General features: G+C 38.8%; 1 protein-coding gene across 6 annotated transcripts in view; it reads right to left on the reverse strand.

Moving 5' to 3' along the window:
- Positions 1-17500, reverse strand: part of LOC113806629 (terminal uridylyltransferase 7) — a 100377-nt gene that overhangs the window by 43570 nt on the left and 39307 nt on the right. For 5 of the 6 annotated variants that reach the window (XR_011399149.1, XM_070131298.1, XM_070131297.1 and 2 more), the window contains 11 exons: positions 17154-17312; positions 16196-16359; positions 13717-13901; positions 13311-13498; positions 12572-12790; positions 12268-12414; positions 8964-9050; positions 8585-8810; positions 6851-6942; positions 6193-6586; positions 1689-3466 (listed from right to left, as the gene is read on the reverse strand). Coding sequence is in view for 5 of the 6 variants with exons in the window: in XM_070131298.1 (XP_069987399.1) it covers positions 1689-3466; positions 6193-6586; positions 6851-6942; positions 8585-8810; positions 8964-9050; positions 12268-12414; positions 12572-12790; positions 13311-13498; positions 13717-13901; positions 16196-16359; positions 17154-17312 (3639 nt within the window). In the remaining variant the exon portion in view is untranslated. The remainder of the gene's footprint in view (positions 1-1688; positions 3467-6192; positions 6587-6850; positions 6943-8584; positions 8811-8963; positions 9051-12267; positions 12415-12571; positions 12791-13310; positions 13499-13716; positions 13902-16195; positions 16360-17153; positions 17313-17500) is intronic. The other variant, XM_027357776.2, reaches the window with a different exon arrangement.

The raw sequence follows: 17500 nt of genomic DNA on the forward strand, positions 1-17500 counted from the left end.
GAGGAGTAGGGGGTAGGAGGAGGAAGGGGAAGGAGGAGAAGGGGGTAGGAGGAGTAGGGGGGAAGAGGAGGAGGAGGAGGAGGAGGAGGAGGAGGAGGAGGAGGAGGGGGAAGGGGGGGAGGAGGAGGGGGGAGGAGGAGGAGGGGGGAAGGGGGGGAGAAGGAGGGGGGAAGGGGAGGAGAAGGAGGGGGGGAGAAGGAGGGGGGAGAGGGGAGGAGGAGGAGAAGAAGGAGGGGGGGAGAGGGGAGGAGGAGAAGATGGTAGTAATAATGATATTATGAAAATAATAGACACTAAAAATAATAGTAATGAGAATACTCATGGTTAACATAATTAAAAATAAATACGTTATTCATGAATATCATAAAAATACTGACATACTGGAAGTCATACTATTAATAGATATAATATTTTATTATATATATATCTTCAAGAATGTGATTTTGAGAATACATATTTTGAAACATATTTTAATGCTGGAAATTCTGTTTTATAAACACCGATGTTCAGAATTTATGGTCATATATAATAAATGATATGGCTACATATATATTGTCACTAGTTGCTGAAATTCCTTTTAACAATACATCATAAATCAGTCAAATTATAGCCTATTTCACATTGGAGGTCAGAAGACTCATTTTATGAGTTACATTTTCCTCTCTCATGTAGTTATTGTGTTTTACTGGAGGATACAGGTCCAATTTTTGTGTTGCTTCCCCCATATTAGACTATATGTTGATTAAATGTCATCTATATAATGATTATGTGCTGACTACTAGCTGCAGCACAACAGTAGTTTTTGGCAGCCTGAGATAACACAGCGTTACCAGGTATAGGAAACATGTAGCGGTTTATTGTTTGTCCCCGACAGAAAATTTCTCCATGCGATACGTGGATTTTCATTTTGAACGTGAAATTTTGGAGAGCTTTAACATGACTACAAGACAAAATTAAAGAGAAGCCATAAATATCTGAATGAAACATGTTTATAGTAATATATTTATCAGTACAAAAATATGAACTGAGCAAAGGCAGAAAGACATTTATTTACCTTCTGATGAACTCGAAAACTAATATGTTAATTTTTCATTTTCATTGACAATAACAGCTTTAATGTAGATACTGATTGGAGAAACTACTAAGAAGTAAAATTTCAAATGCAAATATCTCATTTCACATTTTTTCCTTCTGGCTGTTACTCTTGACATTAAGTTTGAGTGATGAAGATGGGAATGGTCTGATTTTAAAAATCTTTGCTTACTTTTCACATAAGAGTGAGAACCATGACAAAATAAAATTATTTCACAAACTAAAAGTTTACAATCTGGAAAGCTAGAACATAAACACACACACAATTAAAATAAAAAAGGGAACTGACGGACCCTAACCACTGTATTCATTGACATCCTTAACCGAGTTCCGAGCAAGGACTGAAAACACCCTCATTATCACCCTCTTCAACAAAGAACTCAAACTAATCAAAACAACGCACCCAAAACTAAGCTTTTAAATCTCTGTCAAGTGAGAATAAGAGGGACAGAGATTAAAATTCCTAATCCCCCCCCCCCAAATAGTCCTCTTTCTCACTATCAACCTTGCCTGTCACTTTTTATCACAATTACACAAAATTATTAATATATCTTAAAAAATACAACTAATCTGAATGGCAAAGGTTATTAGCATACCTGATAGCCCTGCTGAGGAAAGCCAGGCTGGGGGTAATGGTGCTGCTGCAGGTGATGCCCCATCGGCATGGGTTGCATGCCTCCTGAGAGTGCTGAGCCCATGCTGACCTGTGGCACTCCGGCTGACATGCTCTGATGTAATCCTTGAGGCACACCTTGTGGCACATTCTGACTAAGGCCTTGAGGTACAGAAGAGGCTAGTCCAGGAGGTGGTGGTGGTGGAGCCCCCTGGAGACCTTGAGGGACTCCCTGGGGAACTCCTTGGGGTACCCCTTGAGGGACCCCCTGGGGAACACCCTGTGATACTCCCTGAGGCAGGCCTTGATGAAGACCCTGTGCCACCTGCTGTGAGAGGAAGTGTCGGGTGTCAAAGGGGACCTGCTGCTGGTTCAGGTTCGACTCACTGAAACCATGTGGAGTGTGTGCGGCTACCTGGGGTGCCATGTTTGTGAACTGGCCACCCCCTGACCCCTGTTGGACTGCATACACTCCAGCAACAGGAGCACTCAGGGACTGAGCAACAGGGGTGATGTATGACTGAGAGTTTGGTATCACAGGCTGCCCCTCCGACTGAGATGGACTTCTGTACAGGTGAGAGCCCATCATCATTTTGTTGTATGTTATGCCATCAACTTGCTGCTGATTCTGGAAATTGACAGGAAGCGGAGCAGAGAATCCTGGTGGTGGGGCTGCACTACCCCCAGTGTTCTGGGTACCTCCATTGCCTGCCGAAGTTGCTGTGGATACGGACATGCCAGGCGTTCTGCTGGTGCTACTCTCACTCGTATTGGGCATCAACACTGCACTGACCTGCCCTCCTGCTGCTGCTTGACTTGCCATATGAAATAATGCTGCAGGGCTTATACTATAGTAGTACTGTTGCTGCTGTGGCTGCTGGCATTGGGAGGTCGTGGCCTGGCTATGGGAGGAAGTTGCAGCTGCTACTGCAGGTGCAGGGATGCCCTGACTCTGTTTCTGCTGCCCAGCCTGCTTGGAAGTTGTCTGGACCGACTGAGGTGGTGCATTGTTAATCCAACTCTCCCAGTAATTCTGCTGTTGTTGCTGTGGTTGCTGTTGCCCTGGCTGTTGCTTCTGCTGCGACTGTTGTACCTGTTTCTGTGGAGGTTGCTGCTGCTTTTGTGGTTGCTGTTGAGACTGTTGTGCCTGCTGGTGAGGAAGCTGTGGTTGATTCTTACCATGATGCTGATGCTGTTGCATGGTGTTAGAGGGGAGATTCTGCCCTCCTGGAACCCCTGCCTTCTGTCCCTGGCTCTTGGCCATTGGGTTAGCATGTCCTGATCCTTGACTGCCAAGTCCCCCCAGCCCTTGGTTGATCTGTTCCAGGATGGGGCGTCCTTGACTTTTGTGCCCAAGGTGGTGGAATCCAGGTGGAGCTCCTATGCCACTGAACTTCTCCTCTGGTGTGGCCCCCCGGCCCTTCCCACTCGCCCACTCCCCAGACCCAAGGTTGGGGATCATGCCATTTCCCGCTTTGTTTCCGGATGATCCTCCAATGATGGCTGCATCACTCATAACTAGGTTGCTCAGAGTTGTGGAGGCACATTTTGTGTCGGCCTTGGAAGTGTTCCCCGTGGGCTCTCCTGGCCGGCAGCTCTCTAGCCCAGACTCTTTGCCACTCACAGACTTTGAACTGCCATTGCTCGGAGCCGCATTGGGCTTGCTATTATACGTGGATTTTGCTGTGCTGCAGGCTGGTGTGTGTGGGAGGTTCTCTTTTGAGGCAGTTGTCTGCTTCGCAGGATAGGCAGTTGCGACATCTGGAATAGGTATTATCTCATTTAGTTTTCTCATAGCTTTGAAGTACAGATTACTTTGGTAAAATAAATAAATCAGAATAAATTTGGAAAAATATTAGCCTAGAATTTGAAAGTGAAAGACCTTATCATTAATATTGTGAGATAATAGCCAAATCCAGAGTCACCAACTGTTCTTTTCTTTTCTTTTCTTTTCTGTTTTTATTCTTAATCAAAGGTTTTAATTCAAAGATATCTCAAATATTTTTATTTTATTCTTAGAATTCAACCACATTCTTTGCAGAATTGTTGTTATCATAAGTCAATCGATGACAATGGATTAAATTTTGGGCTATAGACATTTAATCATTACAAATATAATAATAGGATAAAAGTATAAAATATACTCCCACATTTTGTAACAAACAAATCATATGTTGTTCTGTAATATATATATTTTTATATATTATCTAATCATATAAAAACATTAGCAAACATATCAGACAAAAAAAATCTCAATAAAATAAAGTCTCTGATTTTTTATCAGAATAACACATGAGGCTTATATAATTTTGATTAAGATATGAAAAGTCTGTGAAACAAAATTTGAAAAATTACTTTTCCCTAAGATGTAGCCACAGTTAATAACTTTCTGAAAGAAATAAAAAAATAGCAGAGCAATCTCATGCCGAGATTTGGAAGAATAAATAAAAATAAAAGGCAATCCAAATACCTGCTAGACCTACGATAATCATACTCGGTAAATTTCACTGAACCATTTATGTGAAGTAAAAGCGAATCACCTCTAGTGAGACACACAACCTCTTTGCTCATCAACATGAAGGATCAAATGATTCAAATACATCACCAAATATTTTGTAAAAATAAAATTAGCAACCTCTGCAACTTTTGGAATTTTGTCCACACTTCAATCATAGTAAATATTGTCCTCAAATAAGGCACTACTTAAGACAAATATGTTTTTGCTAACCAAATACATACTTAACAATCTATCAATCCATGACTGAGCAATACTGATTAAAAAACAAGAATAACAAAAAATGTGGGTGCTAGATGCTAAAACAACCCAGACTGTTTGCAGACACATCACAGTGCAGTTCATATTCACTACAAAATTACCACAAAAACAATAATACAATGCCAACTCTCCCCTGCAATATGTGCTTTCAAAAACAAACCTTTCTAATTAGGTCTTAAATTCTCTATCTGAATTGTGACATAGTTGAGAATCATTAAAACTCGATAGAAAAGAAAAACTATCTGGCAATTTCTTCCTGCACCAAAAGCCCTCTCTTTTCATTACAAATCAAACTATTTGATATTCTAGAACAGTGGTTCCTAAACTCTTCTAAGTGATGGCAATCTAAACTCTCAGTCCTTTCTGTGGCATCCTCTTCTTTAACCCCCCCACACATACAAATTTATCTTTACAGTAAAGAGTTTCTGATTAAAACAAAATATACCCAGGTTAAATAATCAATTGACAAATATATACTTACCAGAGGAATAACAACTTAAAATTTAGATACAAAATTTATATATTATGGAATCTAGTCTGAGAACCACTGTTCAAGAGCCTAGCAAAATCCAGATATTTCAACCATCCCTTGCCATTTCACTCTCTTCTCTTCCACCTCTCATGACCAGTAGCACCAATGGCAACACCATATAGAATTGCTGCTCAGAATATATTGAAAATATTTCAGCACAGAGTGTGAAGGCTGACGTTATACCCACTTAAAACCCTTCTCCATCATGAGTTGTGGGTTTAGTACTGGCCCTCTGATACACTGTTGTGATGGTGATTATTTCCTTCTCAGGACCCAGGTTTATGATTCTCTGAGGGTAGTCATTTGGGGGGATGTGCTTACTTTTGATAGCACCTTCTTTAACCTTGATAAGGTTTTGGTCACTGATTCTTTGTGCATCTCTGTTTTTAGGAGCACTGCTTTTGCTTTTGTTGGTTCTCTTCCTTCTAGCTCTCTTTCTGGCTAAGTTTTGGTCACCAACATTCTCATCATCACTTGAACTAAGGGATACCTTACCATCCCCTTGATTTGCTTTGTTGACAGACCTATGTTTTTTGTTACCATGTCTGTTTGTGCTGTTGTCTTTACTCAAATTTTTATCCTCTTGGATGCCTTGATTGCCTTTCACTTCCTTGGTCTTACTGCCTTTCCCCCCAGTACTGACAGCCTTCTTCCCTGTATCAAACTTCTGTCCCCTTTGATAGCCTGGTCCAGCCATCTCACGCCTATATCGGACCTTCATCCTTTCCTTCTTCTTCATTCTGCGCTCCTGTACCGCTTCCTTCATCTTCTCATAAAGGCTTTGGCCAATATTAGTAGGCATTTCTGCTTCTTTTTCTAAAATATCTGGACAGTTACTTACATCTGGAACAGAGCCATCACTGAGGTGCTGCTCTAAAATATCAAAAATCAAGCTATAAACAGTATAGGCCGAGGATTTAGCACACAACACTGAGCCACGAGATCTCTTTCTAATTGCTTTGTTCAAGTTAAAGGTCCACACATACTCTGCATCTGGAATGGGTGGATCCCACTTGCAAGCCACCCTATCTGGATCTGTCTTCCCCTGGTCATACTTATCAACTAAGTTTCGCCTCATGCCCAGCACCATCTCCCCAATCTTACGGTACTCAGGCCAAGAGTCCCAATTCTGGCTATGCTCACTCATCATACTGGCAGGAATGCTAAAGTGGGAAATACCTTCAAGTGCCTTTGAAGCCACGTGGAGATTGCCTCCTCCCCCTCCTTGTCCCCCTCCTCCTCCACCTCCTGTCCCTCCTGCTGCTCCTCCTCCACCACCTCTTCCAGACCCTGTTTCCGTCTTCTCTGTTCCTCCTGCTGCCTCCTGGGTGTTCTGGGGCATCGCCTTGGCATCCTCAGCTGGGTGGAACTCAGGTGTCTCTGGCTTCTCCTCCTCAACCACCTTACGCATCTCCCTCCGTCCCTTCTGCCGCTCCTTTTTCTCCCGTCGCTCCATCGTAAGCTTTTTCTTGGGGCAGTCCTTCTGCACATGCCCAATCTTGCCACAGAAGCGACAGCCACGGTCGTTGGGTGGGGCACCATCTGTGAAGTGCTTGGCGTCAAAGAGGTAGTCCTGTGCAGAAAAGATAGACAAAATAAAACCAAGAATTACTTTAGGCTCTCTTCATCCATGTTAACAATACCCATATATTCCATCAGCTCTATGCCTTTTGGGGGATTATTCTTCCCTCTTTCAATTGGGCCGTTTACTTTTTTCTTTTCTTTTTTCACACAAAAAAAAATAATCTTTGGTATTATCTAAACATTAAACATTTACTACATTCCATCCACACATCAATAAAATTAATCAATTCATCAATCAATAAACAAAACTCACAACAAGGTCTCTGTAGCCCGGGGGAGTTGTAGAAATTGGAGTGCCAAATATCTCTCTCCCTCTAATAAGTGCTTTCATGATGAATGTATTCACTGGAAAAGAAAAAAGGAGAAATTGGTAAGGTATTTCATTTTGATAAAACTTGAACTTCCATATATAAGCGTATAAATTAAAAATGAAAAGATCCGAAGTTGATCCCATAACCACGCAGATGTATGGGACAAGTAATAGAGGAACATGCTTACTAAACAGTGGAATGATATAGTACAATAGTCAGTTCCTTTCTAAGCTGCCTTTCACTGCACCAAGCTGATGTCAGCATGCTAGTTCTCATTTACAGCAAAGTCCATGGATACATATATACATGTGTATATATTATATAATATATCATATCATATATCATATTATATATTAAATTATATTTCATTATATATATAATACATACATATATAATACATTTATATACATATATATATATATATATATATATATATATATATATATATATATATATATATATATATATATATATATATAAATATATATATATATAAATATATATATATATATATATATATATATATATATATATATATATATATATATATATGAGAGTGTGTGTGTGTGAGAGTTTGTGTGTGCGTGAGTGTGTGTGTGTGTAAGAGTGTGTATGTGTGTGTGAGTGAGTGTGTGTGTGTGTGTGTGTGTGTGTGTGTGTGTGTGTGTGAGTGTGTGTGTGTGTGTGTGAGTGTGTGTGTGAGTGTGTGTGTGAGTGTGTGTGTGTGAGTGTGTGTGTGTGAGTGTGTGTGTGTGAGTGTGTGTGTGTGAGTGTGTGTGTGAGTGTGTGTGTGAGTGTGTGTGTGAGTGTGTGTGAGAATGTGTGTGTAAAAGAGTGTGTGGTGTGCATGTGTAAGTGTGTGGGTGCAGGCGTACATGTGAAAGAATGTGTGGGTGCAGGCGTGCATGTGTAAGTGTGTGGGTGCGGGTGTGCATGTGTAAGAGTGTGTGGGTGCGGGCGTGCATGTGTAAGAGTGAGTGGGTGCAGGCGTGCATGTGTAAGAGTGTGTGAGTGCATGTGTGAGTGCATGTGTCTGTGCATGCGTATGTGAGTCTGTGCATGTGTGGGTGCATGCGTGCATGTGTGAGTGCATGTGTGAGTGCATGTGTGAGTGCATGCGTGTGAGTGAGTGCGTGTGTGTGAATGCGTGCGTGCGTATGCGTGTCCCCATCGGTTACATGCACAGCACTGACCTACAGGTTGCAGGCACAAGGAACAAAACATTCTGATTTTGAGGTATTTACAAGCATGTCCAATTTACTTACTATCTCACAAATCAACCACTTTTAATTTACCATTCAAAACTCGTTAATTACATAATTTAAAGTCCTTTGCATCATAAACATGCTGTTTTGGACACCTTTGCATTCAACCTAAAATAGCAACTTAAAGATTACTTGAAACTTTCACAAGTGTATAATATTCTGAAGTCTTTTATTCTCAAACACTTCTGATTTATTTACCAATGAGTCAAGGAGCAAAAGCTTGCACACTGCCTCCATGAGTTATTCATCATCTGTGTATTTCAGTGAGGCCAAATCAGAGACGGACATTTGTTCAGATAGATAGAACTGTTTTCACCAGGCAGAACACATGTGCCAGATTTGGTGGGGCTATAACCTAATTCACATTTTATCTATATTCAAGTCACACAAAAAATATGCAATGCTACTTACTCTTCCTAGATAGGCCTGCCCCCAAATTGTGACTGAGGTCGAAGGGGTCTTCGATGGCAATGCACCTTGAATTCCACAGCTTTTGTAAGCGGGTCAAAGGAGCATACTGGCGGATCGTCACCACATGCTCCTTCCAGTTAAATGTCTCCGTATAGTATCTCAGCATCGAGACCCACAGTTGCCCCACTGAGTCACGGTTCTTCCCATAATCTTTCCAGTTTTGGGCCTGTTCAGGTAAGAAGATAAGAACTTAAAAGATTTGTTTCTTTACCCATATACTTAGACTTCATGTATAGTAAGCCTGATTTAAATGAGTTTATTATCCAACACAGCACAGAAAGAAGGAAAAATCTGATGAAATTCAAAAAACAAGACTTACCAATGTCTTGCCTTTAGCTTCTCTAAAGAACCAGGCATTCCAACCATCAATCATGTATTCTGGTGCTGCCTTTGAGTGGTCATACAGCTGTAAGAAAAAGACAGGAATATTCTAAGGTAAATTTTCTTTCAAAATCAAATAATAGAAAAAAAAACAAAAGGATAATGCCATCTACAAAAGCAAAAAATAAATAAACAAATAAAGTTAACCGGAGAGTTCATAAAAGTTTGATACCGCACATCCAGTGTTGATTAAGAAATATCTTATGTATAACAACACTATAAATATATTATAATTTTGAAGTAATATGAGTTTTTTTCTTCAACTCATTGGATCCAGTTACGTCACAGAAATCACGGTGGCAAAAATACGGGCAGTGGGTTACTTATCCCCTACAATCCGGATGACATTACAGTCCCATAATGGAAAAATCTGGATCAAGGGCCAGGTGACATAAACATGCTATTACTGGGTAAAATGGCCAAGGGCCGGGTGAAGCAAACTTGCCGTCATGAGCGAAGGTCACGGTTATGGAAAAGACTGACCACAAGTGCACAAACCTCTAGGAGTGTGATTTGACTCATTTGGCTTTAGCATTATTCCCACCAATAAATGAATGTGGAAAGTAAGGTGGGTAAGCCAAGACTGGAAGAGTGCCGACTCCAAAAATTTGAAATTACAAAAAAATAAGATAAGTTATTTAACATATAAAATCTGTACGAGAAAAATAATCTATTTCCATCTGGATAAAGCATATCAAAAGACAAATATGGACATTGGAAAATGGCAAAAAGAGGATAAAAAGTTTACATTGAATAACTAAGCAAAGGGCACGCACAGAGTCTTGTCACCGCTCATGGGAATTTGCATGCACCCAGCCTACGCGCCACACACCGGGGATGTTGGCTACTTACGTAATCTAATGCCTGTATACAGTGAATAGGCCAAGTACGTGCTAACACCCATGAACAGTGATAGGACTATGCCTCCCCTTTGCAAAGTTTAAAGCTTTTTTGCTTTTTCCAATGTCCATATTTGTCTTTTGATTTGTTTTATCCAGATGGTAATAGCTTATTGTCCTTGCACAGACTCCATATCACCTCTCTATGTAGTAAATAACTCTGTGCAAGAAAAAAAAATATAGAACATTTGGTTATTTGTGTCATATACCTTATTATTTTGTAAAAATAAGATATATAATGCCTGAGATGTTGACTACTCGTGTAATTTAATACCTGTATTTTTGGCACTGTGATTTCCATGACACAACTGGACCAATATCTCAGGGAAGCGGTGCAAACACCCATGAGCATTGACAAGACTCTGTGCCTCCCCTTTGCAAAGTTATTTTGTGTAGGTTTTTAAGCTTTTTTGCCATTTTCCAATGTCCATATTTGTCTTTTAATTTTCTTTCTCCTGATGTTAATAGCTTACTTTCCTTGCACAGACTCCATATCACTTCTCTATGTAGTAGAAAAAAATATGGAACATTTGGTTTTGTGTCATATATCTCATATTTTCGTAATTTTCAATTTTCCGTAATACAAACTGCGACTCTGGTCACAGCGGCCAAGAATACGGTGCACATGGAAATGGTGTCCTCCCTGTAGCCAGCACTCTTCCAGTTACAGATAATACACCTTACATTCCACATTCGTTTATTGATGGGAATAATGCATAAGTCCCCTACTAATTGCCAAATTAGTCAAATCACACTCCAAGAGGTTTGTGCACTTTTGGCGAGCTTTTTCCACCAGCCTGGAATTAGCTCATGACAGCAACTTCGCATCACATATAAATGTGTATACACACACACACACATACATAAATATACACATACATATGTATATAAACATATATTTATACATACACATATATAAACACATAAGTACATATATAAATATATACATGAATATATATATATATATATATATATATATATATATATATATACATATATATATACATATATATGTATATATACATATATATGTGTATATACATACATACATATATATGTATATATACATATATATGTATATATACATATATATGTGTATATACATACATACATATATATATATATATATATATATATATATATATATATATATATATATATATATATATATATATATATATACATATATATATATATACATATATATGTATATATACATATATATGTATATATACATATATATGTATATATACATATATATGTGTATATACATACATACATATATATATATATATATATATATATATATATATATATATATATATATATATATGTATATATACATAAATAAAGATATACATACATATACATATACACATACATACATAGATATATACATACATACATATACATACACATGATGCATACAATATTTATTATAGATAATCATATTTACCATAATTATGTCAATAATCATGACAATTATTATAGGAGCGTGTTGTGACGTATAACCGAAACTAACATAGTTGAATCATGCCTGGTTACCCTGGCAAGTCCTGTGCTCACTCATGGCCAGTGTGGCCACCCCTCCCACACTATTTCACAACAGAATGCAACTCGCTTTACATCACATCACGTTCAGTGTGGCCTCAGCCCTAGGCATATGTTTCCTTCTTGTTAGCCTTGTCTGGACATTGGATTAATATCAAATTAGTTCAGCTAAATAAAATATGGCCCAAGGAGACAACAAGTCTATGAGGCTGATATGCATGACGAACAAGTGGGCACTGATAAGCCTAATGGCCTTTAGTTTACACAAAGGAAAAGTGCAAACTTTTTACTTATGGTGGGGAAAAAATATATGATGATATGCACACTGAAAGTCCCTTACCACTCAACATCAACTGATGTTGTGTGTGGTCTAAGGATTAATAAACATCCAGAAGTTAAGTCCAGTTTTCATTATTTAAGAATTAATCCTGGCCTCTGAGCTGCTGTTTCTTACAATACAGTCATACTACTAAGGGACAAGTACCTCTTAGCAAGCTTCATATGGTTTTTGATAATGTGACATTATCCTTGTAATATTCAATATTTCTCTGGCAAGCATTGACTATAGTAGCCTGCAAAACAAACTGTACGATCTGTGTTAAGAACACTCTTGGTCTTGTTCATCAAGTTTCTCTGATAGTTTCAGAGTTTAAACATGTGAAACCTTAAATTTTGAAATCAGTGCCAGGTTGGTAAAAGAACCAGATATCTAGTACGGGGATAAATAAAGATCAACCTATATGGACAGTTAGAATTGGAATGAATGCTGGAATTACAACCTCATCTACTTACTTCCTGCAACACTGGAATGACAGGAGGCTTGACCTGCTGGAGGAAGTGAAGCACCATCAGGATGTACGCATAGGAGGACAAGGATCCCCTTGAAGCATCACCAATGTCACACAACTTAGCAAAATACTTCATTGCATATCCAAGGCACTAGAATGGGAAGGAAAAGGAGAGAAAAATATATAAATAACATTTTTATTGCTTATTTTCTATTCTTTTCTTTTATTTCCCTATGGAACATTTTCCACCTATCTATCACAGCATGTTAATTCATCCAAGAATCAACCAAAATTTCATAAACACCCACCTTCACCCTATGATCAATATTTGCATAGGTTGCTAAGAGCTTCGTATTTTGCAATGCAAGAGTATTGTAGAGAGAGAGGTCCCCCTCAAGGCAGGCACGACGAATGGCAAACTTCACAATGGGAACTTTGGCTGTTGTGATTGCAAACACATGGTTACACTGGCGGTATCTCTTCAACTTGTCTGCCAAAGCTTCAATTATCTGGATGTGATCTATGTCCTGGGGGAGTGAAGGAGTACAAGCTTTGAGCTCATTTAACTGGAAAGGAATACGCTTAAAATATACAAATACTTAACCCATTATGACAGGTGTCCCACGTATGAGACACCTGGAAAAATAAACATTGCCAGGCGTCCCGCTGGTGTGACACTGGATTGGAGCTTGTGCTCCGATTCCATCATGAGCTGCGGCCGATTTTGAAGCTGTCCGGAAACTATTATTTTCAGCTTTAAAATATACCAGTGCTAGGGGGTTAAGATATATTCATCTCAATTTATAAAATCAGGAAATGCCTGGTATGAATTAGTTCTGTTCAACTATAGGAGATAATATCAATTTTGCAAAGTCTATTAATATATCGCATCCAGTGGGCCTAAGATTACTATGATAGCCACAGTGATAGTTTACTGCAACCATTTGTGGGGCTATGCAGAGGGGAGTCTAATGCCCTCTAATCCTTCTCTCTTATCCTTCTTTTCTTTTCCTCTTTCTCTCTTTGCCACACACTCATTTATCTCACCTTTCCCTCTGGATTCCCCTTGAAGGTGAGGCAGATGTCCAAGTCAGAGCGCTGGAAACCAAAGCCATTGGCAGATGAGCCAAACAACTTCAGCTGAACACCACTGAAGGACTGCTTGATGTAGGCCTCAAGATCAGAAACAATGCGGTCACGTTCTTCAATTTCCTCAACAGAGGGCTCAAAGTCCTCTACAGATGGGAAGGTAAGAGAGGAGATATTATCATTGGCAAGATTTTCCTATCTATATGACATCAACTACATAAAAATCAGGATAAAACATGATATGCAGAACATACCAGTACTAACAATGCTCATTTTGTGAACAAGGCAAAAACTAACAACAATAAATATGTACCAGAAGAAAAAATTCTTATTTCAGATATAACATGAGAGCAGCAAAACATACTCGTAAGTTGCTCAAAGATCGCTGTGAGCTGGTTAATGAAGTGGTTGTTCATGGGTGGCAGGCGCACAAGTGGGGGAAGCTCATCTTCCCGGCAGTCTGCCTTGCAGTGGCCTTCCTTCTGGCATGATCCACAAATCAGTGGAGGTTTCTGGCCATTTGTAAAGATCTTTTCCTCGAACCTGAAGCTGGAAGCAGTTCAGTTGAACATACAATTCAATATATTTTCCTTTATAAAAGGTAAACACCCAGCTGCAACCCATGTTAATTGTTGGCGTTTACACGGACTGCCCAATTTCATCACAGGTGACCCTTCATATTTGCAAACTTTACAGTGTGTGCTTTGGGTAGTCTTTTCATAGCTGTATCATTGCTTGCATAAATTGTGTGTTTCACTGTTCCACTTTAGTACATTAATATATGACATATATACTATGCATAATTACAAAAAGTATTTTGAATAAGTACCTCTTTTCATCTATGTTACCCTTAAGGAGACTGATATTTATTTCTTTAAAATTTATTCTAATTTATCTAAAATTGTATTTCCAGATTCAAGATTTTGAATATAGGGAATAATGTGAATTTTGAATATTGACATAGCATTAATATGAAAGCTCAATTTTATTTTGTGGATGACATCATGATGTTATCCACAAATTTTCACCTTGAACGAATCCAGAGATTATAATATAGACTCAAGAGACACAAGCTTTAACCTGTGAATATTTAAATGGTGTACAAAGAACTCCTTAGACACAGGTTTATCAAATTTCAAAACACACAAAACAGTGACACTGTTTTGACTACATAAAAATAAGTGTTCCAAAAAATAACAGCAATGAATGTGCTCCTTCCTACATAATTTTTGGTAATTCTGTTACACTCTGACACTTTTTTCTAAAGTCAAAGTGACTATAACATTATATTTTCTGTAATTTTCAAAGTGCAAAAAATAGTTTCAAAAATAACACATCAAAATTATAAAGCTAATAAATTCTTGACTGCTTGTTCAAAAAGCACAATTTTCTCATGTGTTACTTAGAAACACAATGTGATTAAGCACTCCCATAATAAACTTTTGTAAATAACAGATACATAGAAATGGTGTTAATTTCTATGTTGCTTAAATGAATCTGTCATGCTAACCTGCCTTTCTACCTTTGCCCTGAAACCACCTCACTGATGGGGTTACCAGCAACAATAGCTTGTCCAAAAAAGAGATTTTGCTATATTCCTTGAGCACTGCAAGCACCATATTCAGGGTATGAAAAATTTATAACAGCTTACTTTCCTCAAAAACAGACATCTTCCTTTTCTCTAGTCAACATAAATTTCCAGATAAGATTTTGTTTTCTATCCAATGCTGATTTATGGACATTTAATGTAACTGGAGATGAGGTGTTGAATGTGGAGGAGGGCATGGCACCAGTAGAAAGACAAGGGAGAGGACAAGCCAGCAGGCTGGGGGTAGGAGTGGCATGGGGTTGACTAGAATTGTGCTGCACAGACACTTTTGTCTTTGCTATTATCTCTCTTTTCTAATTCGACCAATCATCCCATACCTGCACTCCCCCGTTTCGTTTGTTATCATTGTTAACTGTCTGGGAACAGTCCATAATGTTACATTTTCGTTTTGGATTGGACAGGTCAATATTTACATTATATAAATTGACATCACAATCATCATCTGACAGCCTATGGAACATTGGTAAATGAACCGTATTCATGTGGACAAATGTGGAAAGGTATGAATGAGAACGAATATCTTCACAATACAAGAGATGTATTTGACCGGTTTCGATTATATCTTCGTCAGAAATACATGTATTTCTGACGAAGATATAATCGAAACCGGTCAAATACATCTCTTGTATTGTGAAGATATTCGTTCTCATTCATACCTTTTCAACATTGGTAAAATTGCACAGTGCTTTCACCTATACAAGCCTAACTAGTGGATGTTCTTTCTTTAACCCATTCGTCCCGGGTGTCACATATATGAGACACGGGGAAAAATAAACAATGTCGGGCTGCCCGCCAGTGCGATGCTGTCTCGGGGCTGCGCTCCAAGGCAGAAGCGGCGCGTGGCCGGGCGGGCGGACAGACTCCGGGGAAGCTCCGCCCGCCGATTTTGTAGCTGCCCGGATTTTTAAAATTTTGGCTACAAAATGTACCCGGCGTGAGTGGGTTAAGGATTAAAATGTTTATAATTCATCTTTGTACCTTTTGTAATCAGTAACAAATAACCACCATATGGACAAGTAAATAAATTAATGCAATTACTATAGCCTAGCCATATGCTACCCTAATAATATTGAGCATGTATAAAGGATTAAGAATATAACTTTTGTTCATGCTGAAGGCCAGCTGCACCAGACAAATCTGCTAAATCTAAAAAACAAAAAGTACACACAAAACTAAAATCAGGGCACACTAGAGACAGACACACCTCTGAAGCCCCTGTACAGCCTATACTCACTTGACAGAAATGTGACTATCTTGCACCTGAGCCATGAGCTTGGCAGCCTGTGTAGGTGTCACCAACGGCACAGGTGCTGTAACCTCCTCCAGTATTAGGGGTGGTTCATCCTGTGGAGCCACCCCATTAGTGCTGATTGTACTCACAGGCTCATCCTCTGTGTCCTTTTAGTTGTTGAGGAAGGGTGCACGGCAAGACAAGAAATCATGTTAGTATATACAAATAAAACAAGTAATGACGATAACAGAAATAACAAAGGTGATGTATACTGAGAGCTCCAAACCTATATCTTGAATCAAACAAAATAAGTACATCTGAAAAACAGCAAATTACCATTTATCTATCAGTTATTTTTCAGTACATCTTTACCTTGAGAAAAAAAATCTGCTTCCCAGGACATTTCTCTAGTAATAAGCAAAATAAAAAAATAGCAAAGAAAGAGTTGCTTCTTTTTCAAAACTATAGTAGTCTCACTCCCATCGTAATGGGCTTCATACTATACCCTGCTTGTTCATCATTGCATTTGGTAATTTAGTTCATCCTTTTAAAATCAGTTTTCCTCATCATTATTGTCAATAACAACAAGAGGAGAAACTGCTGATCCTAAAAAAACGTTCCCCAATTCAGAAACTTTGTCTTCACTTGTAACAGAAATAAAATAGTATTTAATGTAATACCCTGGGGGTAGGGGAGGGGGTGAGGGGGAGGAGCACAACTCTTCATAGCTCTTTTATTCATAGGTTTTGAATAACGTTTCAAGTGATATGCCTAAGCCATTTTCTTTTTCAGATTCCTGATTCCTGCTCTTGGCATCCATGCTCAAGAGCCAGTTTCTCACCAATATTCCTTTGTGCTCAATTCAGATATTGTAAATATTCCTCTAGACACAAATGCCAAACATTAAAAAAAAGGCAGTGTGATCTACAAAACTAAACAGAAGCAGGTCTCTAAAACTTACTTCAACGGTAAGATTGCCGAGGTCGATCTCATAGGTAGAATTGTTCCCCCCTGTATCCTCATCATCCTCTTCGTCCTCACCCTCTATGGTGACATCCATGTCATCCTCTGTTCTCTCCATTTCGCACTCTGACGATCCTTCACTAAGGGACTGACCTGCCTGTTACGGGTGGAGGTTTGACAAATTTATTAGTAGATGATTCCCTTCCATTTTCTTCCACCTTTTATTAACCTAATAACTACTGGGTTAAAGCTGCACCACTAACTAATAAGATTGTGTCAAGGTTACCAACCAAACAATTTTGTTATCTGCATCATTACTGGTGTGAGCCTTAGAATATCTATAAA

This window comes from Penaeus vannamei, chromosome 16 (assembly GCF_042767895.1).
Source record: "Penaeus vannamei isolate JL-2024 chromosome 16, ASM4276789v1, whole genome shotgun sequence".
In the NCBI taxonomy this organism is placed as follows: Eukaryota; Metazoa; Arthropoda; class Malacostraca; order Decapoda; family Penaeidae; genus Penaeus; species Penaeus vannamei.